General features: G+C 52.2%; 1 protein-coding gene across 1 annotated transcript in view; it reads left to right on the top strand.

Annotated features, from left to right (window-relative positions):
* SH3BP4 (SH3 domain binding protein 4) overlaps positions 1-24060 on the top strand; it is an 85169-nt gene extending 61109 nt beyond the window's left edge. Inside the window, exons 2-5 of the mRNA XM_053597848.1 lie at positions 3967-4202; positions 8757-11116; positions 21241-21429; positions 22144-24060. Of these exons, the coding sequence (XP_053453823.1) occupies positions 4085-4202; positions 8757-11116; positions 21241-21429; positions 22144-22368 (2892 nt within the window). The 5' untranslated portion in view covers positions 3967-4084 and the 3' untranslated portion in view covers positions 22369-24060. The remainder of the gene's footprint in view (positions 1-3966; positions 4203-8756; positions 11117-21240; positions 21430-22143) is intronic.
* Positions 24061-24425: the final 365 nt, after the last annotated feature.

The raw sequence follows: 24425 nt of genomic DNA on the forward strand, positions 1-24425 counted from the left end.
AGACGTCAGTCACGTGTCCACTCTCTACTTGGGTTATTGCCCGGACCAGTTGGGTCAACATCTACAGGCCAGTTTCCAGGGCTTCGTTCTTGGAGCCAGAGGAGGAGCTGGGATGTCATGCCTGTGGTCATCAGAGTGACCCCTTATCACCCTGTAAAGTGACTCCTTGAAAACCAGCTGTCTATGCTGTCCCCGGTCCCCAACAGCTTTCCCAATACAACAGTTGGGTCCAAAACCCAGGAGTTGGGTTTCAGGTAGTTGCTTACAGGAAGAGCAGTCAGCTGGGGGTATCTGGGTCTTGGGGTCCTTCAGAGCACCTGGTTGCTCAGGCAGGGAGGTGGGCAGAGGTGATGAGGGACACACTGGTGACTGGAATCACAGAAACAAGTCAAAGCTCAAGCTTTTTCTTTTCTAAACCTGGATAAAATCAACATGATACTCCAGAAATCGTAATGAACTGTGGAGAACGAGTCATCTTAAGGCAGGCGTGGAATTGGCAAGGGAGGACCCAGGGCAGGGTTTGTGCCAGTTCCTCCCCCAGGCCTCCGCTTTCCTTCTACAAGTTCACGGCCACGGCGCCGGAGAAGCGTCCCAGTGCACACGCTGAGGGCCTCGCAGGGCCTTCATCCCGGGCTCACGTTGGGTGGTCTTCTCTGGGCTGGTTTGTTTAATTGTTTCTCAAGGCAAATGGCTGGCAGCCAGGCCACCACAAGAATGCTCTGAGATTCTGGAATCCCAGAGTGGGGAGGCTGCCGCTGTGGCAAAGGGCGGCGTACAGGACCCCAAGATTGCCCTGGAGCCCTTGGTGATTCCGTGTACAGCAGTAGCACACCCAGAGACTGACCTCCAGGTTCCTCTAAATGAATCAGCCTTTACACAGGAAAAACTCACCAGCTGTGAGTAAGGCAGGTATGCGTGAGTGCCCTTCTGTCTTCCTAGACCTGATGCCCACTAAGAGGAGCAGAGGGCGGCGTCTCTGCCCCACTCAGTATGGTTTGGAGGGGACAGCATACTCAGGTATGCTTCTGGCTGTCCTGGAGAGTGGCCACTAGGGCGGGGGGGTAGGGCAGGCAGGTACGTCCAGGGTGCCCACTCAGGAAAGCCACCAGCATCGGGAGAATGTGCATCTTAGATTTCAGGAACAAAGTAGAATTCCTAAATTTAGCCTAAATCAGGCCTCATCAGCCATTTGGCTTCTTAGAGATTATCTCAGAGAGAGCTACCAAAACTCCTCCGAAACTTTCATCTTTATTAGAATAGAATTCATTCATTCATCCGTTTGTTTGGAAGCCCCCCCCAGAGCTCAGAAGCCTCTGGAGCATTTTGAACAGTCCTGAAGGAATCTGACTGACTTTTCAAAAAACATTCTGGCTGCTAATTGAGGGGTGGATGTGGGCAGACCTGCTGGAGAGCCGATTACTGTAATCGAGCTGAGAGATGATGGTGTGGGGTGCTGAGAAGGGATCCGATGGGAGTTATACTCTGCCAGTGGAGCTAAGCAAGGTGTGTGTGCACGTGCAGGGTGTGTGTATACAGGGGTGTGTGCCTATGCAGAGTGTGTGTATAGGGGTGAATGCACGTACAGGGTGTGTGTATACAGGGGTGAGTGCATGTGCAGGGTGTGTGCGCCTATGCAGAGTGTGTGTACTGGATGTGTACATGTGAAGAGTATGTGCTGATATAGGAATATGTGCGTGGGAAGGGAGCGTGTATGCAGGGTGTGTGTATGAAGGATGTGTGTGTACAGGGTGTGTACATGTGAAGGGTATGTGCTCATACAGGGTGTGTGTGTGTGTGTGTGCATGTGTACAGGGTGTGTGTACACAGTGTGTACATGGGTAGGGCGTGCCTGTGCGGGGTGTGGGCATGTGCTGGTGTATGTGTATGGAGGTGTGTGCACGTGCAGACTGTGTGTGCATTTATGTATGCCTGTGAGAGAGAGATGTGGCAAAGGGAGGGTGGGGAATGGTAGCTGGCTTTGAGGCTGTGGAGCAGAGCTGCCCTGGCTGAAATGGCAGGACAGAGGTTTGGGCCCAACCTCAGGGTTGGCTTTGGGCCCAGGAAGTTTGAGGTGCCCATCAGGCCTGATGGGAGCTCTTAGTTGAGGCTCCGTTGGGTTTCCTGGTCAGGGAGATAGCCACACTCAAGCTCATGTTCATTCCTCGCACATGCCTGGGAAGGCGGGTAACACACACTTCCTGATACTACTTTTCTATTTTTTTCTAACATTTTATTGCACACATTTTCAAGCATGTACCTAAATGGGGAAGGTAGCATGATGAACCTTCTTGAACTCATTGTAAAGGAAATCAGGAACTTCTGCCCTCTACCCCAACATTTATAATAAAGCAAGGAAGGGTTCATGGGTGTGGTACTTGCACTCGGGTGAGTTGGAGCAGAGGCTCCAGGACATGGGCCCCACAGGTCCAACCCAGGCCAGCACTCTGAGCCACTCTGGGGGCTTGCGGAGCTGGGGGAGGCAGGAGGGCGAGGCCATATCCTGGAAGCACAGGGGAGGGTCAGGCTGCTCCAGGGAGCAGGTGAAGGAACAAGGCAGACCCAGCAAGTCTGAACTTGGCCGGGGGTGGATTGGGGGTGTTGAGGTCAGTGATGAATAACCCTGGGGGTACAGGTGGAAACCTAGCAGTGGAGGGTTTGCATTCCCGGGCCGGGCCGAGAAGTTGGAGTCTGCTTTTTTAGAGGCAGCAAGCACCACCTGGAGATGTGTGAGCAGGGGGTGGCATGGCTGTGTTTCTGTTTGCTCTGACCTGGATGCATTGATTGGATCCAGACTCCATCCAAAGACAGCCTCCCTCTGGGCCAGAAGAAGAAACGCTGTCACTCTGGGATTTATGCAGAGCATTGAGGACCACGGACAGACGCCCCCTGCCCCGCGGGGCCTCCTGTGAATGCGCATCGATGCCCTGGGTGAGCGCTGCGCTCTGGTCCCCAGGCCGGGGCTTCAGTGCTTGGCTTCTCTCTGGCTGAGAAGGGGCAGGGCAGTAACAACGAGGGGCATCTGTTTCTCGAATGCTGTCCTCTGTGGGGAAAAGGACTGCAGATCTTCCTAGAGCTGCTGAGGCTCTAGCTTTCTCCCTCGCCTCTAGCTCGGGTAACAGCTTTATTCCCCCGACAATGATTCATCTCCAGAAAGCACAGTGTGATATTCCACGGACTCCTCTGCCCGCCTCTCAGGCCTTGATTTCACACACATACACCCCCCACCCCCACCCCCGCCACCTTCTTGGTCTTGGTCACTCTTAAATGTTTCTCTCCAGTTCTTTCTCCTGACCTCCAGATTCTTCTGAGTGGGAAAGCTGACCTGCAGGGCCTCAGCTTAGCAAGATAGCACTTGCTGTTGGGGACCCCTGGCTGAAATCAGCCTGCCGGACTTACACCAAGAGTAGTTTGTGGCCATTGTATGTTGTATTTACAATTGTCTATTTGGGGTCCTGGGAGGGTTCCAGGAGGGGCAGGCAGGTGCATCTCCTCCAGGCCACTGCATTGGAGCATGGGAGCCATTGTGCCCAGTCACCACGATGACCACTTCCCCACCGCAACCAGCCCCTCTGGACAGACGGAGGCTGCGTTCTCTTTTCCTGTGCCCTGGTATGAGCAGTGTGAGCCTTCAGCCGTCTTGTCTTCCCCTTTGACGGTAGTGAATGGACTGAGCAGGTGCAGGAGCCGATTTCACAAACCCCCTTGTGCTTCCAGGAGGAGCAGGTGCAGAGGGTGACCGGGAAACGGCGCCCCGGCCGTGTGCCCAGGGAACGGATGAGGAGAGCACAAAGTGGGCACAGAGGCCAGGGGCGCGTCCACTCTGCCCTCCCTGGCCAGGAGAGAGGAAGTGGGTCTGTCTATGCTGCCGCTGCCTGGAAGAGAAAGGATTCTCACTTCCCCTAAAATTGCTGCTGAAGCCGTGTTTCACTTGCTCAAGGGAAATTCTGTTTTCCTCCCTCCTTTCAGGAAGAAGCACGTTCTGCGTTGATGCCACCGTGCAGCCTGTTTGCTTGAGACAGAAGCTTTGGCATCTGGAGGAAGAAACATGAGGTCTTAGCAGCTTCACCAGGAGTTGACTTTCGAGATGGCGGCTCAGCGGATCCGAGCTGTCAACTCCAACGGCCTCCCGAGATGCAAGTCAGAGGGAACCCTGATGGACCTGAGCGGAGGGTTTTCCGAGACGAGCTTCAACGATGTCAAAGGTGAGCTTCTAAGGAACAGGACTGCAGCTGGGGAGGAGACTGGGATTAGATAGAATCCTCAGACCCACGAACTTTCCTGCTTTTCTAAAGCTCCCTATTTGGCCTTCCGATAATTAAATTTTAGCTCCCTGCACTCCATCATGTTAGAGTTTCGGCCCTGGAACAGTAGTCACTTGTCTTGTTCTTTGGTGTGTTGGGAGGAGGTTTTGAATGTTTCCCTTAATAGGAAATTCCTTCTTAATACAGAAAATGTTTTTTTACTTGAGGTACAGAAACCTATGGGAAGGAGGGAGGGATGGGTAGTGAAATGCTGAGAACCGCAGAGGAGTCAGCGCACTGTCTCCGGGAAGGGTCTGACAGGACAGAGTGCATAGTGTACGTTTTGCAGGCCGGGCCCTCTCTGTCACAGCTATCCAACTCTGGTCTCGGGGGCCAGTGCAGCTCTAGAAACAGACAAATGGACATGGCTGTGTTGCAAGACAACTTTATTTACAAAATCTGTCGGTAGCATTTGGCCCAGGCGCTGTGGTTTGCTAACTCCGGATCCAGCAGGTGGCCCCAGGGTTTAATAACCCTCCTGGCTCCATGCTTTCAGCCACCTCATAAAGTTGGACTGATGGGAAGACCTCACTTTTGGATGCTGAGATGGATACCGGTTCAGGGTTCTCTTCCCAGAAGTCTGCCATGGCCTGAGGCCCTCCCGCACGCTCCCCGGTAACCCCCTTCATCACAGCATCCATGGCATTGCTGTAAATGCTCTTTAAGAGAAAAGACAACAGAAGGAACCAGGAGATTTTATTAGTAAGATAGTAACGACTTATTGGGTATTGCTATAAATAACCAAAGCACTTGTTTTTCAGACTCCCGTGATGCACGTTGCACAGTGCCTTCTTACTTTATAGCCCCACTAATCAGAGTTAAAGCCAGGAGATACGAGCATAAATTGTGCAATTTGGGTCTTAGAGCCAGGGGCAGAGAGTAGAATTTAAAAAAGTAATAATAATGGTAATGATCTGGGTGGTGATTGTGGCTATTTATAAAAGAATACCTTAGTTAAGGGAGGAAGATGCAAGGGGGCCTTAATGTGAGGACAGGCTGGTGTCCTTGGGAAGAAGGGCGTTTGGGAATGGCGGTTGACAGGATTGGTCCACAGGCCCTCTGAACTCGATGCTGCAGGGTCCAGGCAGCATCACATCCCAGTGATAGACTTCCAGGTGGGAATTTATTCCAGTTGAAATATCTGCTGTGGGAGCTTGTGCTCTGATGAATGTTTTTATAAGAACTGAGTCAGAGAGATAGGAAGGATATTGTTCAGGGCACTTCACTTCCTTATGCCTGGGGAGTTTCTTTGTATTAAAATCCAGGTAGCTGTGGCTCTGGGCAGCACTCCCCAGAATTCATTAACTTGGAATTCAAAGGGATTTTTCTGGCATTTGAGGAGTGGAAGCCCTTCCCTGGTGTCCTGTGAGCTTGGTAGCCTTGACAGATGGAGGGACTCCTCTAGACGGGAGCCCATGCCTCCCTGGGGGTCCTGAAGGGAAGGGGGGCAGCTTCCCCTTGGAGGACCCTGACCCTCGAGTGAAATCTATTACTGCTTCTCTGCTAAGGAAAGTGCTTGGAATTTTAAGTAAAACCTTCTTTGTCTTTAGTCTGGTTGAACAAAGAAAAAAATAAAAACTCAAACGATCATTTGCATTGATAGATTTTAGGCTACCCACAAAGCATGCTTAATTGTTTTGGTTTTTAATTTTGAAAATATCACTGTTAGGAATTTATTCTGGGCAAGCATAATGATACACAGACGTTTTGAAGGGTTCTCACGAGATTTTGATGGCTGGCAAGCTTTAATTTTCATTTGGTTTTAGTTTTCATGTGGCATTTCCAGTAGATGGGTCAAGGACACAAAACGGTTCCTGTCACTGAGGGTGAGGACAAGTTGGGAGAACTCAGACCCTGGCCCATCCTCGCCTCTCCATTGAATTCCTTTCCTCTCGTCGTTTTTGCTCCCTCCCATCCCATGCTAAGTCACGACATGATTTCATAGCATAAGGGCACAGCCAGGGGAGTTCAGACTTTGCTTTGGCCAACAGTGACGTGGTCCAGGAACATGGACGTGGCCTCTCTGGTGGTGAGACGTGCACATGACCTTTCATGCCACAAATAGTCATTGAGGCCACACCACGTGGCAGGCTCTGCACGAGGCACCAGGGATACAACAGCGAACAAAACAGGCTCTCTAGACGCTTATACCCTGATGGGGACCTGGGGACCCTCCCCACATCCCACCGTCCCCAAGTCAAAACAAATACGGGAAAAACATCTTTTTCTTCTACTCTCTGATTCTTGGCTTGGGCTCCTGCAACAAAGACAGAGTGATGAATGAGAGAAAAGCATGGACACTTAACATAACGTGCATGCATTACAAGAATATTACATGTATAGTCCATTGTAAGGAAACAAAGACCCAGAGAGACAGTTAAACCTGGGTGGGTTTTTTGTTTTTTGGTGTTTTTTGTTGTTGTTGTTGTTTTGCAGTTTTTTGGCTGGGGCTCGGCTTGAACCCGCCACCTCCGACATGTGGGGCCAGCGCCCTACTCCTTTAAGCCACAGGCACCGCCTAAGACCTGGGTGTTTTTTATCCCAGGTCTGATGAAGTATGGAGAGTTGTGGAGAAAGGTGATAGGACAGCAAGAGGGTGAGCCCAGTGTGGTTTAGGGCACAAGGGGGGTGGCAAGGACTGAGCGTTCAGGTCCCCGAGCCCACGAGGATGCTCTGCATTCTGGGCGCAGGGCGGGCACCTCTCCCAGGCAGGTCTCCAGACCTGCTTCGGGGGAGGGCCAGAGAGTCCTCCCTGCACCTGCTGTTTCTCAAATTCCTTCAACTTCAGATATTCATATTTGGGGGGCGACATGTTCTGAATCCCCTCAGGTGGCGATCAGAGCTACGGAAAAGATAACGTTAGGAGTGGGGTGGAGGTGTCTGTTTTCACATAACATGTGGTCAGTCCTTAGCACCGCGGCCCTTAGCATCTCCTTTCATCCCCACCGAAGCCCATGGAAGGAAAACACTTGTTCCCTGTTATGAAGAATCTCGGGCTCCAGAGACACAAGGCTTCTAAGGGCTTCAGTGCAAGGCCAGGTCTGGTGATGCCAAGGCCAAGTTCTCTGCAACACCCCAGATAGACGCTGTAGTTGTACGGGAGGTGTAGGTGAGGCTGCCAGACCCAGCGTGCTCTCCGCCAAGCGTGTGTCTGTAGCCTCGTTGAAACTTCTCGTCTGATTTCCTAAGACTTTGCCAAGGAGATATAATTTAATTTTCATTATTTTTTCCAAAGGGGAAGGAAATTGGCAGATGATCGTTACTTTGCAGGACCCACTTGATAGAATGGGATGACTGTTGACTTAATTACATATTGAGAAGATGTAGGTTATTTCAACTAAAAATCTAGTCTTTTCTTTGCTCATTTGCATAGACAATTTTTTAAAAAGTACCCTTTCCTTCAATTGTTTATTATAGGAAGCCTGAATAATATCAGCAAATTCTGTTTAAAAAAGCAATTGTTGGGGGGGGGGGCTTAGGAAGAAATGTTTAGGCTTATTTTCGTCAGAAAGAATTTCCTGCAAATACTTTCACCTATGTGGGAGGCAGAGAAAACCCTTGGGTATTTAATCATATCCATTATTTTTCAAACACACACCAGCTATTAAGGTGATTCTTTTTGTCTATTTCAATCGCTGTCCACATTGGTAACATAACGTAATTTAATGCCAAAACCGTAATTAAATTGACGTCACCTTTTAAAGTGTTGGAATTTGTCAGACTGTTTAAACACTGGTTTAATAGTATTGTGAACCAGACATAAACCCTGATTTTCAAAGTATATGGACAGTCTGTTCGCATGTGGTGGTTTTGAGTGATCACTTAAGTTGAAAGAGATTGCTCCCAGAAATCATGTTTTATCTAAAACAGTTTAGTTGCTATAAGCAGTAGGTTGAAGAACAGTGCCCGATTGTCCAAGGAACCTTTCCCCAAAGTCTGTCTTCCGTGTTGAAGGCAGAACTTGGGATCGGCTCAGACACATCCTCGAAAGATTTTTGAGACTGTTCATTTCCAGCTCCACGGTGAAGGCAGTGAGTCACCTAACTGAAAATATCCCTGGGTTTTGGGAGTGCGTCTCATTCAGCTTCTCTTTGTACCTAGTTGCAGTTCTGTTATGTTAGATAAATAAAAACTGGGTTAGACTGAGGTGCGTAGAAGGAAGGGGCGTGTTACATATCACACTGGGCTGATTTGCCTTTCTGTGGGTGAGCGGAGACTCTGATCTGTCGAGTTAGAAGGTGACGGTGTGGGGATGGCGGTCCCATGAGCGGGTCGCTGCCCTGTGAATCACCCAGAACCTCTCGTGGTTGTCTTGTTGACGTGTTTCTACGTGCTGTTGTCAGCCAGGTTTCTGTCCACATCTGTCTCTCACACCACCTATCTCCCTCCTTTGTGAGCTGTCCCCTGGCCCCCCGCTGGCCCTCCCCTCACCGTCCATTTCTTTGTTTTTCACAGTGCCTTCTCCCAGTGCCTTGCTAGGAGACAGCCCCATACCTTTTGGAAACGCGAAGGAGGTGATTGCCATCAAGGACTATTGCCCAACCAACTTCACCACCCTGAAGTTCTCCAAGGGGGACCACCTGTATGTCTTGGACACATCGGGCGGCGAGTGGTGGTACGCCCACAACACCACTGAGATGGGATACATCCCTTCCTCCTACGTGCAGCCCTTGAACTACCGGAACTCGACGCTGAGCGACAGCGGGGTCATCGACAACCTGCCGGACAGCCCGGACGAGGTCGCCACGGAGTTAGAGCTGCTCGGGGAGTGGCCGGATGACAAGAAAGGGCTGGGGAGAACTCATAGTAACAACCCGTTCTGGAACGGGGTCCAGACGAACCCATTTCTGAATGGGAGCGTGCCTGTGACTCCCGGCTTGGGGGAGCTGAACCCCAAAAGCACTGTGGATTTGCTGCTCTTTGATACGGGCACGTCCTCATTTACGGAATCCAGCTTGGCCACCACAAATAGCACCGGCAACATCTTCGACGAGCTTCCGGTCACAAATGGACTCCTGGCGGAGCAGCCGGTCAAGCGAGACAACCCCTTCTTCAGGAGCAAGCGCTCCTACAGCCTGTCGGAGCTCTCCGTCCTCCAGGCCACGGCTGACACCCCCATATCCTCAAGTTTCTTTACGGGGCTGAAATCACCTGCCCCAGAGCAGTTTCAGAGCCGGGAGGATTTCCGAACCGCCTGGCTGACCCACCGCAAGCTGGCCCGGTCGTGCCATGACTTGGACTTACTTGGCCAAAGCCCTGGCTGGGGGCAGACCCAGGCTGTAGAGACGAACATTGTGTGCAAGCTGGACAGTTCCGGGGGCACCGTGCAGCTCCCCGACACCAGCATCAGCATCCACGTGCCGGAGGGCCATGTGTCCCCTGGGGAGACGCAGCAGATCTCCATGAAAGCACTGCTGGACCCCCCGCTGGAGCTCAACAACGACAAATCCAGCAGCATCAGCCCCGTATTAGAAGTCAAACTCAGCAACCTGGAAGTAAAAACCTTCCTCATCTTGGAAATGAAAGTTTCCGCCGAGGTAAAAAATGACCTTTTTAGCAAAAGCACAGTGGGCATCCAGTGCCTGAGGAGTGACTCGAAGGAAGGACCATACGTCTCCATCCCACTCGCCTATAGCTGCGGGGACACAATCCGAGTCCAGCTGGACAGCCTGGAGCCCTGCATGTACCTGGCCATCGTTGCTTACGGCCCGAACATCCTCTACCCCTCCACCGTGTGGGACTTCATCCATAAAAAAGTCACTGTGGGTCTGTACGGCCCCAAACACATCCACCCATCCTTCAAGACAGTGGTGACCATTTTTGGGCATGACTGTGCCCCAAAGACTCTCCTGGTCAGTGAGGTCACCCGCCAGGCCCCCAGCCCCGCCCCTGTGGCCTTGCAGCTGTGGGGTAAGCACCATTTCATCTTGTCCAGGCCCCAGGACCTCAAAGTCTATATGTTTTCCAACATGACAAATTACGAAGTGAAGGCCAGTGAGCAGACCAAAGTCGTGCGGGGCTTCCAGATGAAGCTGGGCAAGGTGAGCCGCCTCATATTCCCCATCACCTCCCACAGCCCCAGCGAGCTCTCCGACTTCACGCTGCGGGTGCAGGTGAAGGATGACCAGGAGGCCATCCTGACCCAGTTCTGTGTCCAGACTCCCCAGCCTCCCCCAAAAAGTGCCATCAAGCCCTCTGGGCAAAGGAGGTTTCTCAAGAAGAATGAAGTTGGGAAAATCATTCTGTCCCCTTTCGCCGCCACCACCCGGTACCCAACCTTCCAGGACCGCCCAGTGTCCAGCCTCAAATTCGGGAAGCTGCTAAAGAGCGTCGTGAGGCAGAGCAAGAACCACTACCTGCTGGAGTACAAGAAGGGCGACGGCATCGCTCTGCTCAGTGAGGAGCGCATCCGGCTCAAGGGGCAGCTGTGGACCAAGGAGTGGTACATCGGCTACTACCAGGGCAGGGTGGGCCTTGTGCATGCCAAGAACGTGCTGGTGGTGGGGAAGGCCCGGCCCAGCCTGCTCTCGGGGCCGGAGCTGAGCACCGCCGTGCTGCTGGAGCAGATCCTCAGGCCCTGCAAGTTCCTCACCTACATCTACGCCTCCGTGAGGACCCTGCTCATGGAGAACATCAGCAGCTGGCGCGCCTTCGCCGACGCACTGGGCTACGCACACCTGCCGCTCACCTTCTTCTGCCGGGCAGAGCTGGACAGCGAGCCAGAGCGGGTGGCGTCTGTTCTGGAGAAGCTGAAGGAGGACTGTAACGACGCCGGGAACAAGGAGCGGAAGTCGTTCCAGAAGGAGCTCGTGATGGTGAGTGCTTGGCGGCTGCTGGGGACGGGGCTCGGCTCGGGGCCTGGGGTGGGGTCTGAGGCTGATGTTCAGCTGCCTGATGTACACAGGCGGGTGTGGAGTGTGCACTGCGAGATGGGCACCCACATGGGTTCCCGCAGGCCCCAGACCACATTCACTGAGTTGGGGACAGCATTGCTGTGTATCTTCTCTCTGTATCTGGGGGCTCCTCAGCAATCTCAGAAGGGATCCGGTCGGGGGTGGGAGGCGCTCAGGGGCAGAGAGGACCTGTGTCTCATGGGAGCAGATCTCAGGTTCATCAGATTCCTGGGGAGAGGGAGGGGTCTGTGACTCAAAAACTCTAAAAGCCCCAAAGCCTATTTCGATGTAAGTTTTCAGAACCTTTTCTTGCTTGAAGCTTCCAACACTTGTGTGTTACCACCTCCTCTGCCCCCTTTGTATTGGGCTGAAAAAGGGGAATCATAAGAAATAAAAAGGGGGAAGTAAATGTTACTCAGGGTTCACCCTGTCCTTTGAAGCCCCAGTTGTGTCTGTGGCAGACGCCTTCCGTCAGCGTCCTCCACTGATGTCTTTCTGTGATGGAGTAGATTCAGGCCGTCCTCCCGGAGGGGCACATTGCTACTTTAGATTCCCGTGGGAAAATCCTTGCAAACACTTCCCGTTCCATTGGCCCCATCCAGCCTGTCTTGCCTCGGGGCTTCTGTTAGGCTGGACTCTCGGTGCCCCGCCTTGCTGCCAGCTCTCCGCTCCCCTTCCCCCACCCAGTGCCTGCAGCCTGTGAACCAGGTGGGCCTGGGAGGGCCTGGGGATGCTCATGACGACGCAGGTGTGGGGCTGAAGCTCTACCCTGTGCACACCCATCTCTCGATTACTTGAGTTGAGCTAAGGAGACGAGGATGGGCCCACCAAGACATGGCCACAGAGCGGGGCATGAGGAAGATCCTCTGACAGCTGCCCACAATAATGTGCAAAGTCAGACACGGGGTGGGGGGATGGGCTGGTAAGCGGTGGTTAGAGGTCAGTCGAGAGAAAGTGGATGTGGCAGCCCCAGGTGGGGTGCACCCTCAGGGTTAACGCACATCCCACCCTCAGCCACCATCCATGTGTGGTGCAGAGCACATGTAGCCCACCTGTGAGATAACTTCCAGAAGCTGTGCCAGACCCTATGACCAGTCTCCTCCATGGGTGGACCCAGCACAGTGGAGGGAGGACACACCTCCATCTCGAGAGCCTGCAGGCTGGCGTCGCCCTTGATCTTGGAGCTACGTGCACTCCCAGAGCCTGGCAACAACCTAAGCAGCCTCACCAGCTGTGGGAAAATAACAAACTCTTTTTATCTAAGTTGGCAGACCTGGAGAGAGGGTGTTCTGGGTGGGTTCCTTGGGTCAGCTCCTGTGAGGGACAGATGGGCCCAGGAGGAGGAGGAAGTGGGACTTGCCCTTGGCCAGGACAGCTCCCCGAGGCAAGGTCAGCTTTTGTGGTAAGAAAGGAAAACTGGTTTTGCTGTTCTCTCTGTCCCCCCTGCCCCCCACCTACCTCCATCATCAATTGGCAGAGCTTCTAGAAACCACAGCCAGATTCCTTCCAGCCCCTACGAGGAGTGTCTGCAAACCAGGTGTTTTATTTCTACTGAACAGTCGAGTTCCCCACAGCCACTGCCACTGCTTCACCTGCCCCTCCTTGGCGAGTCACAGCCAGGCCACTCCCCACATCCCCCCTTCCTATTTGTGGGTGTGCTTTCTTTTAGTTGTTAGAACTCTTGGCTTGGAAACCAAGTGTTTAAATGGACTAGAGAAGGTAAAGGTTTGGGACAGTTTGCAGGGAAATAAGCAGGAAAAGGAGCCAAATTATAACTAAGCTGCTCAGCTCCCCCCCCTCCTGACCACAAGTCCCTATCAGATCCACCTGTCCCACCTCGCCCCAGGCCCCACCCCCTCCTTGCTTCTCTGCCTCCCATCCCCCGCCCCTGCTGGGAACTTTATGGGGCTGGTCCTCTGCCCAGATCTCTCCCCAGTCTACGGGGCTGGCTGCTCACCTTCTTAAGTGCAGGGGGCCTTTCCTGGAACCCTGTGCCCCCCCCACCGTGTCATTGTCTTCACATAGGTTTCTTGAGTCAGAGTGAGTCTTGTTTATTACTTATTTGTCTTTATTACCCTAATTGGACATTGTTCCGCGAGAGGAAGGACCCTGGCACTTAGGGAACCCTCAGACGTTCACTGAATGAGTATCTGATGGGAGTGAATGAATGAATATCCCGATGGACCAAATGAATGAATGAGTGAATGTGTGAGAAAGGGACAGATGAGTGGATGGTGCGCAGGCCCCTCCTGAGCGCGTTCCCACGTGGTCATTATGTGAGAAAGGGACGGATGAGTGGATGGTGCGCAGGCCCCTCCCGAGCGCGTTCCCTCGTGGTCATTATGTGAGAAAGGGACAGATGAGTGGATGGTGCGCAGGCGCCTCCCGAGTGCGTTCCCTCCTGGTCATGCTATGCTCCCTTCTCTGATCGCCTTCCCTCTTTCCTTGTCTTAGAGCCTGTTTTTGTTCACGGGGCCCTTGTGCTAGGCATCTGGTTTTTATTCACGGGGCCCTTGTGCTAGGCATCTGGTTTAACCGTGTGGGTCTCCAGGCCCCTCTGCTCCTTTTCACAGGCAGTTACGGCTGCATTCAGGGCCCACCTCACTCTCCATCAGGGCCACGACTGTCCATGGTGGCAGAGGACACCCCCAGACCCTACTGAAAGTTGAGCACAGCTGCACTGACCTAGGGAAGGCCTCTGTGCTGAGGGAACCCACGGGCTGAGAGACTCTGGGACACTCATCTCATATTTAAGAGCTTTCAAAGTCATATTCTGTTGTCAGAGGCCAGACAGGCTGATTGTGCAGGAGACCAGGACGGAGCTGTCAGCATCTCTGCAGGGCCTTTGGAGGAGCTTCCTGAGATCAGGCCTCCACCTGCAGAAGATGGTAGCCAACCTCCTCAGGACAGACCCCAGAAGGGCCTTCTGGGTCTGGGGGGCTGGAGGACATGATGGAGCCCCCCCATGGGAATTAGGGAAGGTGCAGTGGGTGCAGTGGAATGAAGCCTCCTGGGCCGGGTAAGGCCTGCTTTTACCCCGGGTGCATTAGGAGGGTCTGCAGGCTCTAGGGGAGTGATGGGGAGTCGGTGGGTCCCTCCCAGGCCAGGGGCGTCTCTGCCCTGCTGCCTCTCAGTGTCCAGTGTCTTTTACACACAGCACCGGGGTCTGCAGGAGGGGCTAGTCTTCATATTCATCCCTTGTTCCTGGATTCTGTTGCTCAGGGAATGAGCGGGCAACTCATTTTTAGCCAAAGAGAGGGGTGAGAGCGTTAATGTACACAATTATGATTTAATAAAAAGAGAGGGAGGGAGGAACAAAGGCAGGGAAAATAGAAAAAAGAAAAAAAGAGGTGAGAAGCACAGGTCACATGCAGGGGCTGCCAGCTTGGGAACGCCTGACTAGCTTGGGCACAGGAGCCCTCGGCCACTTTCCCGCTGTCTGATTGCAAACCTGGCAGGCAGCAGCGGGCAGCCCCTGCGCCGTGGTGCATCCTGGCAGGTGGGGCGAGATGAGACGTGGGGCCGTCAGTGGTTCTGTGTGCTCCTGCGCTGGGCCCACCAGCTGGGCGCCCAAGGCTTCGGTGTCTCTGGGTTTGCACAGTGACTTGGGCGCATCCCGGGTTCGGTTTTTTTCCCAGGATGAAAATAGTCCTCGTTGATTATTCCTAAAAGCAGCATCTGTGCGGTCTGCAGAGCTGAGGCAGAGAGCTGCAGGTCCTGCCCACCCGTGTCCCGAGTGCACGCTGCGGCTGTTGATGGGTTTCGGTGGGATTTGCCCTGCAAGCTGATCCCTAATCGGCTTTTCCCAGTACAAGGATGCAGAGGTTGCTTTGTGTGCCTCGGCGGCTCCCGGCCCTGTGCTATGGGGAGGCACAGTGGTTTTCAGGCTGGCAAAGGGTCTGTGGGCTTTGGCTTCTCACCATTACTGTCCCCACTGTGGGTCACATCCTTGTCCTGTGTCTCTGAGCTGCTGTCCACTCCAGAGACTCCGAAAGCCAGACATGGCCGCACGTGTCACATCAGGGGGAGCCCACCCTTGGTGGCAGGAAGGGCGCGGAAGTGTCTGGTCCTGCTGCACAGGTGAGGGCATGATCTCCACTTTTGTCAACCTTGGGTTTGATGTCGAGATCTTTGTTTTTGATTTTGTTTTTGTTTTGAGACAGAGTCTCACTATGTCGCCCTCGATAGAGTGCCGTGGTGTCACAACTCACAGCAACCTCAAGCTCTTGGGCTTACGTTATTCTCTTGCTTCAGCCTCTCAAGTAGTTGGGACTACAGGCGCCTGATACAGGCTATTTTTTGGTTGTAGTTATCATTGTTTGGCAGGCCCAGGCCGGGCTCGAACCTGCCAGCTCTAATGTATGTGGCTGGCGCCCTAGCTGCTGAGCCACAAGCTCCAAACCAAGATCTTTGTTGTTTTTATAAAGTGGTGAAACTTACTTCAAAATATGTTCTTTGTTTCGGGCATTAAAGTCATTTGTGTTTGAATGTACTTAGAAGGGGCTTTCTGTGTTTACAGCCCAAGTGAAAACATGTGTATTGATGTGTGTTTGTGCTATGGGTTAAGAAAACAGTGAAGAGCAGTTTGGCTCAGGCCGTACATGCACCCCTGTAGATTCAGGTGACGGCCATCCCATGAGAGAGTGTCTTGGACGAAGTGGGTGGCAGATAGAACCCTTGGAGACTAGCTTCTAAGCACTGGAGGTTTTTCATTTGACAATACGCCTTCCTACGAGAGACCGTTCCTGGTTTTTGGAGGGAGCACTGCCGTGAATAGATGCAGAAGCTCTTTTTTCTTTTTTTTTTTTTTTTTTTTTATTAAATCATAGCTGTGTACATTAATGCAATCATGGGGCACCATACACTGGTTTTATAGACCGTTTTGACACATTTTCATCACATTGGTTAACATAGCCTTCCTGGCATTTTCTTAGTTATGGTGCTAAGACATTTACATTCCACATTTACTAAAGTTTCACATATATCCTTGTAAGATGCACCGCAGGTGTAATCCCACCAACCTCCCTCCCTTTGCCCACCTCCCACATCCCCCCTCCCTCCCCTCCCTTTCCCCCTTCCCCCTATTCTTAGGTTGTATCTGGGTTATAGCTTTCATGTGAAAGCTATAGTAGGGCTGAGTACAGTGGATACTTTTTCTTCCATTCTTGAGATACTTTACTAACAAGAATATGTTCCAGCTCCATCCATGTAAACATGAAAGAGGTAAAGTCTCCATCTTTCTCTAAGGCTGCATAATATTCCACGGTGTACATATACCACAATTTATTAATCCAATCATGGATCGATGGGCACTTGGGCTTTTTCCTCTTGCAAGGAGGGAACAGAGATGACGAGATGGAGAAAAACACTCACGGCTTAAAAGCCCCGGGAGCCTTTCCTACAGGGTCCAGGGCTGTCACAGCGGTGCTCAAGTCGCCACCAGGAATGAAGCCCTTGGGCTTGGCAACCAGGAGCCACTCACTGGTGATGGCGTCACAGGGGTCATTTCCATTAATTTGTAATTAGTAAAATGGAAATTTCATGGGCTCTGGATAAGTTTCTATGAGAAAGAAAAGGAAAGAAGGCTGTGCACGGTGGCTCACACCTGTAAGCCCAGCACTCTGGGAGGCCGAGGCAAAAGGATCCCTTGAGCTCAGGGGTTTGAGACCAGCCTGAGCAAGAGGGAGACCCCCATCTCTACTAAAAATGGAAAAATTAGTCATGCATTGTGGTGGGCAACTGTAGTCCCAGCCACTTGGGAGGCTGAGGCAAGAGGATTGTGTGAGCCCAGGAGTGTGAGCTAGGCTCAGGCCAGGGCACGCTAGTTTGGACAACAGAGTGAGATTCTGTTTTAAAAAAAAAAGGAAATAAAGGGTTACTACAAGATGCAAATCAAGGAAAGGGGGTTGTTTTCAGGAATGTAATGAGGGCTGAGATAAACCCAGAGAGACTAGAAAAGAGGAGGTGGTGAGGGAGCAGGGAGATTAGGGTCTGGAGCAGGGGTCCTCAGACTTTTTCAACAGGGGGCCAGTTCACTGTCCCTCAGACCATTGGAGGGCCGGACCATAGTTTAAAAAAAAAAAACTATGAACAAATTCCTATGTTCATTGCACATATCTTATTTTGAATTAAAAAAACAAAACAGGAACAAATACAATATTTAAAATGAAGAACAACTTAAAGTTAAATCAATAAACTTACCAGTATTTCAATGGGAACTATGGGCCTGCTTTTGGCTAATGAGATGGTCAATGTCTGTTTCCATATTTGTCACTGCTAGTCGTAACAAGTGATGCAAGTGTGTATCAGTTAGTCCCGAGACTGAGAGGAGGAGTGGAGAGTGAGCCGCACACATTCCACACATACGCACTGTAGCTAGCAGGGCAGGCAGCGGTGGCAAAAACACCCGGAGGGCCGGATGTGGCCCGCGGGCTGCAGTTTGAGGACCCCTGGTCTAGAGAGAATGATGTGGAGGGTTGTCTGGATTAGGAGAAAACCCACCTTGTCCTCCAGAGAAGAGGCAGTTAGCTGACAGCTGAGCTTTAGATGGGGTCTCAGGGACCCAGGGGATCCTTACGCGTGGCCCCGGAGCCGGAGCCTCTACTCATGTGTCTATAACCATGGAGAGAGAAGCAGTGGACCCACTGTCCTTGGTGGGTGCAGAAGACTTCCCTGCCAGGGTTTAAACATCTGGGGTAAGAAGCAGGTGCAGTGAACGCCCTGTAGTACTCCTTTGTAGTAAGAATATAGGGTGTCAAAAACATGTTACATTTTAAGAAAGGAAAAAATGTATTAAAATTGTGATGCTCAGTAGATACTGGTAACCAAAGATGAGTACAGTCACATTGAGAACCTCTTGTAATTGGTGAAGCCAAGCATGACTTGAGTATTACAAGTGTATTAATGGCGTTTGGTCCTTTCTTGAAGTGTGTATTTTTGTTTTGGCACCCTCTGTATTTCTTAAAACAGAAGTCGGCAAACACTGGCCATGTGCCCCCTGTCTGTGTGTGTCTTATTGCCTGTGGCTGCCTTCGGGTCAGACTGGCTCAGCTCCTGTGGCCGCCAAAGCCAAGAATATTCACCGTCGGTCCCTTTATATACCTAATGTTTGGTTATCCTGACTTACGTAGTGGGTCGTGGTCATTGACAATCAGCATTGTCGTCATCCTGCTGGGTGTCATCCAGCATCCCCACGTGTGCAGAAACTAAAGGGGAAGCCTCTCGAGAGCATTCTCAAAACTGGATCCCCCTGCTGTGAAATTTCTATCTTACTAAGACTTGAGTTGGCACCCCAAATTTGCCCTTTAAAAAATGCATAAATGTATCCCGTGTTGATCATGCAGACAGCTTTATAATAAACCAAACCAGCCCTGGGTTCAGCACAGTAGAGCTGGGGCGCGTGGATGAAAGACGCCTTCCGTCCCTGTTGGAAATGCCCACCTCCTCGTTGGTTGCGCTCCATGCAAAGGGAACATGGGCCTTCCCTGGGTAGGGTCTGGGCACATCCTTCCCCAGCTAGGGCCAGTCAGGGGCCAGAGGGCAGCTTGCCTTTCTCAGGACCTCTGTATCCTGCGCCCGGTGCCTCCGAGGTCAGAGCGGCTTTGACTGCCATGCCCAGAAATGAGTCAGATCAGAAGCAGGTGACTTTGACATGTTCTCTTACCTGGAAAATGAGGCTGTTCTGGAGCCAGGCAGCAGGGTGCACAAACACATGCGACACCCTGTGTTCCGCTGACACACCTTCTTAGGATGAGGTTCCCACAGCACCAAAAAACTTAGAATCTGGCAGCCTCCAGGTTCATCACACTCCTTCCCTGTACGTGTGAATACATGCGCGTATGCTGTGTGTAATTCTGAAACACAAATCTAGTAAGCATTTAATTTTTTAAACATAATTTCTTTTGAATATGTCCAAATTCAAATTGAAACAGACCATTTTCTGGATTATATACATAGGGGACCTGAAATCTAATCCAGACTGGTGTTTTATTTGGTTCAAGTCCTGATGCCACATGGTACCCACAGAGCTGGAAAGGCCACTGGCCAAGGGCCAGGAAGTCTGTGTCTGCCCTCTGCAGTCATGTCCAGTCATGAGACCCTGGACAGGCCACGGTGTCTCTTGCTTATCTGTAAAACCACAGGGTGGGGAGGAGCCTAGGGTAGGTGGCCCAGGGAGCTCTGGCTCCGACGTCACTGGCTATGGAATTATAAAGCACACATCCCCCATCTCAGCTTCATCTGTACAGTGGGCTGACTCGGCACCTGCTTCCTGGGGGTTCTTAGGAGTGGCTAAGAACTGGGGTTCATGGTGGCTTATTAAAAACAAACCCTTCTGGCCAACCACGTTGGTAGCCAATGGCCCACCTCTCTGATCCATAGGCCTCAGATTGACCCATAGCACTTGTGGGGGTTTTTTTGTTTGTTTGTTTGTTTGTTAATCTAGACTGATTGAGATGCTGGGTGTCCAGCAGGATTTTAACTCACCCAGTTCAAAAAATTTGCCATTCCTCTGTATCATTAGGCTCCCCCTAAGCACACAAAGTGTGCATTAGACACTTGGCTTCCACTAGCTGTGCGTCCTGCAGCCCAGCACACTGGCTCGGGACTGACTGACCGCCCTCACGCCCAGCATGGTCAGCCCGAGAGTCACTTGGGGGTGGGGTGGAGTTGTTAATATTTTGTTTCTTTCAAAGCACATTCTCTGTAGAGTTCTAAAATGATGACCTTTGGTGCTCAAGCAGAGCACAGAGAGAAGGGCACCAGGCCTGGTGACTTTTTTTCTATCTTAGCGTCCCTGTGGTCTTACCCCCACCAGAAATCATATCTAGGTATGCCTGGGAGCCCAGTTCTCCCAGGAAGCCTCGTCTTTTCCCATTGCTGGATGGCTTTTAGGGTGAGGATGGGGCTGCTCCTGTTGGACCCCCTTGGAGCTCCGCACTAACCGACCTTGGCCTCCTCTGTCGTTAGGGTCAGCCAGAGCTTTCTGCGGACACCCTCTGCAAACATCGGCCTGGTCTCAGCCTCGGGGCAGGAGGTTCAGCCTGCCACTGTGGGGCTGGCCAGCCAAGCTTTGTTCTTTCAAGCTAGAAATGTTAGTTTGACCCCCGCCTGGGGTTGCACAGGTGCATCCCATGCTTTAGGAGCTGCACTGGCCCGCAGAGCTCTCATCCTGTTGCCTCCTTCCCCGGCGAGGGGCGTTCCTTTGCCTAAGTCCCTCTGTAGTTACAGTCTCTGTCCTAAAGCACACTAGGAAATGCTTGCAGCATTGATGAGGCAGGTTGGTTGTGGAAAATGTTTCCTGCTGTTTCAGTCCCGGGAAGAATCTTCTGCTCCCTGCCTTTCTTGGCAGTGCGCGCTCCACCTCTGCTGGGGCCGCTCTGCCCTCCTTATCCTTCTCGGAGCTCTTCTAGCTCCTGACCGGTATCACCAGCACGTCACATTCAGCAGGTGTGGTCTGTCTGCTGGCAGTCCTCCCCTCCCCTCCCCTCCCCTCTCCACTGTCCCCAGTGGCAGTGGGAGCAGGATGAACAACTGTAATCTACATTCCCTAGTTTCCCAGAGCTACCAAGACAAGTGACTGCACCTGGGGCAGGAGGGTCACAGACATTCACTCTCACAGTTCAGGAGGCCACCCGTCCAAAATCAAAGTGTCTTCAGGGTCAGTTTCCTCTGGGGGCTCCAGGGTGTCCGTTCCAGGCCTCTCTCCCAGCTGCTGGTGGCTGCCTCTGTCCCCACCTGGCCTCCTTCCCTCCGTCTCAGTGTCTCTGTCCTTTTCTCATAAAGACACCAGTCGTTGGTGACCCCCGACTCCACTAGGACCTCATCTTAACTAATTGCACCTGCAAAGGTCTTAGACCTCCCAAGCAGGGTCACGTTTCAGGGTTCCGTGGGATGGGTGTGGGTTTTAGCAGAGCCCTGCCCCTCACCTGCCTCCTGTGACTCCCAGCTCTACTGGACATCCAGGACAGGCCCGAGACCTCTCTGCACCAGGGTCCCCGTGAGCCATAGCCCATGCCCTGCCCTGCCTCACTGTGCTTCCTTTGCAGGCCTTGCTGAAGATGGACTGCCAGGGCCTGGTGGTCAGGCTCATCCAGGACTTTGTGCTCCTGACCACAGCTGTGGAGGTGGCGCAACGCTGGCGGGAGCTGGCCGAGAAGCTGGCCAAGGTCTCCAAGCAGCAGATGGACGCCTACGAGTCTCCCCACAGGGACAGGAACGGGGTCGTGGACAGTGAGGTGAGTGGTAGCTGAGCTCCGTGGTCACTCTGCCCCTCTGTCCCTCGATCTGCACGGCTCCGTGATGAAAGGTCTACTACACGGTGTTCCCACAAGGACGAGATGTGTTGGAGGGTGCGAGCCTGCCCAGCACGTGGTGCACCCCATGGGAGTGTTGTCCAGGGCCCTGCTCCCCTGCAGCACAGTGGGGTTGCCTGTGCCCCACTTGTTCTTCAAGAAGATGGATAGTGGGCAGCACAGAGCCGGGCAGCACCTGGTGTCACGCAGCTGTGGCCGCAGTGGCTGGTCGTACTCAGAGGCTCTTCGTGCCCTCCCTGTTTGTGGCAGTCACATGTGAGCCTCCTCCATGCTTGTGAGCCCTCAGAGCAGAAAGCCCCAACAACTGGGTGTCCTGTATTAGCATGATGAATGTCTCCGTGAATGGCACAGATAGGAAGTGCTGGAGCAGTGTAAGGAGAGAGAAAATCCTTTGTGATTACTCAGACGCCGTTTGGCACACGTCGGTTGGCACGCTCAGTACGTTCAGTCCTTCCTCTGAAACCTGCTGGGCCTGCCCCAGAGACTGCCTCAGACACGTGCCACTGTCCCTTCTGTGGGCTTCTGTCACTCTTAGAAGAGTGTGGTAAATAGTGGCTAAAGAACGGCACCAAGCACCAGGAGCCGGAACCTCCCACTGTCCTCTAATCTTTGCTTTCTGATGACTTCACCCCCCAGGCCATGTGGAAACCTGCCTATGACTTCCTGCTCACCTGGAGCCACCAGATCGGGGACAGCTACAGGGATGTCATCCAGGAGCTGCACACGGGGCTGGACAAGATGAAGAACCCCATCACCAAGCGCTGGAAGCACCTCACGGGGACCCTGATCCTGGTGAACTCCCTGGACATTCTGAGAGCAGCGGCCTTCAGCCCTGTGGACCATGATGACTTTGTGATCTGAACATTCCCGCCCGCCTCCCGTTGTTCTGGAGCACCGGCTTCCTCTGGCCCGTCCATCACTCTGCTGTCACCCTGGGTCCCAGGAGGGAGGAAGGACAGCTGCTCAGACTGATGGAGGGTCTGCCAGCCAGACCCACACCCACGGCCAAGTCCACTCTTTCTCCCGTGGTGGGAGAGGCACAAAGGGATTTTCTACTGCTGGTTATTGCCAATCAAATAGCTTTCTGTTTGTTAAGAGTCAATTTAAATTGAAAATCACTTTTATAAAGGAGGGGGGGACAGGAGAAAGGTGGTATGTCATTTTTAATGGACCATCCAGGTTAAGAAAACAAACGTAATGGGCCGGATGCTGGTGAGGTTTTTATGTTGTTTAAAGACTGTTTTAAATTATGTTACAGATGTATATAGGTATTTAAAGGTCTTGGGGGCGTTTCTGATTCCCAGACACACTTTGCATTTCAGCACTCAGCGCCGAGGACGCCTGTTTGCCTGTTGGGCTTTTTCACTTCTACTTGTCAAAAGAGAAATCGGATGGGAGAAGCGGCTCTCCGCTGAGTGGGTGTGGCCACCCCCTTCTTTGTGCCGACGCCCCAGGTCCTGCTCTTATTTATTGTCTTTCTTCTTCTGTCTCGCGCCGTGGTCGTGGTTGTCCACAGAACGTGTGAGACTATGAGCTTTAGCAGGCGGACTCAAAACCCGCATTAGCAATTAGGCTCCAGGAGATGTCTCTGCCAAGACAGTAGAAAGCAGCGGAGAGGTGATGGCCTTCATGGCCCCCGCCAGTGTGCAGTTAGTCACTCACAAGGGCAGTGCTGCTGAGAGTGAGCTGGCCCTCGCTGTTTCTCCCTTGGGGGCGGGGAGGGCCTCCTACAAAGCGTCTCTTCTGGGGGCAGGAAGAGACCTTCGCCACCAGATCAGCCACAGTGGCCATTGACTCTTCTCACGCCCTTTGCAAATACAGTGGTTGGCCCTGAATGCAACTCTGTGTGCTGATGTGGAAAGGTGCCACCTGCCACTTGCCAAACTCTTCTGGGTTTTAACCTCTCACCCTTCCAGGTGTACCCACATATCCTTGAAAAGAAATAAGATAGGTGAAACCATTTTTTTTTTTTTTTTTTTTTTTTACATTATAAAGATCATTTGAGCAAGGTGAACATTTTCCAAACCTGAAAAGTATTTCTCATATAAAATCAGGAAGTCGGCAAAGCGTCACACAGATGACCTTTAAGGGTACAGGCACACGGTGCTCACTTCTACAATTGCACAGTGGTGATGACATCTCAGAGGGGAGCAGGGACAGGACTGGCACCTGGCCGGTCAGTGGAGGGAAGTTATTCCCAGGGATGTGGGGGACACACCCCGTGTTTGCTGGAAGTGGAGTTGGGCCACTGGGGGTTCTCTGATCTCATTCTCCAACTGCTTCTTGAAACGTGTTACTTACTTAGTCTAATTGATGCAATCTCCCTTCCTGGGCCGGAACATTGTTCTATAGCTACTGATTCAGATACGAACACCAGTTGACTGAAAAAGCAAACACTAGGTGTTTTATGCTGCAAGAACCAGGATGCACAGTCCCCAGTCATCCCACAAAAGGACCATCCGTTCTGCTTCCCGCATCCTCACCATCACTTCTCCCAGAGATTCTCTGTCACCTTGTCCCCAAAGAAGAAACAAAACCAGTTGCACCTTAAAACCATGGATCTTTTTCCTCAGGGGCTTTAAATAGTTTCCTATGCAACGTGTATTGTAGCACAAATTGAATTCTACGAAAGTCACAGTAAATTTTATTTGGATATTTTAACCCGTGAAGTGTTTGTGTTTTTTCTGTACCCCACCAAACTTTCAATAAAACAGAAATAAAACTTAGTGTAAGTATCTGTGCATAGACTAGTGGCTCCCTCCCCTCACAAATCACCACCAGATGAGAGTGTGACAGTTGAGGTAATGGGTATCGGTGGTCCTCCTACTAATTTAATTGCTCTTGGCATTTGGGTAACCCAGACGGGAACCCGTGATTCACAGAGCACCCAAAGGGGAACCCGCTGACGGCTTGCCTTT

Source organism: Nycticebus coucang, chromosome 7 (assembly GCF_027406575.1).
Source record: "Nycticebus coucang isolate mNycCou1 chromosome 7, mNycCou1.pri, whole genome shotgun sequence".
Classification (NCBI taxonomy): Eukaryota; Metazoa; Chordata; class Mammalia; order Primates; family Lorisidae; genus Nycticebus; species Nycticebus coucang.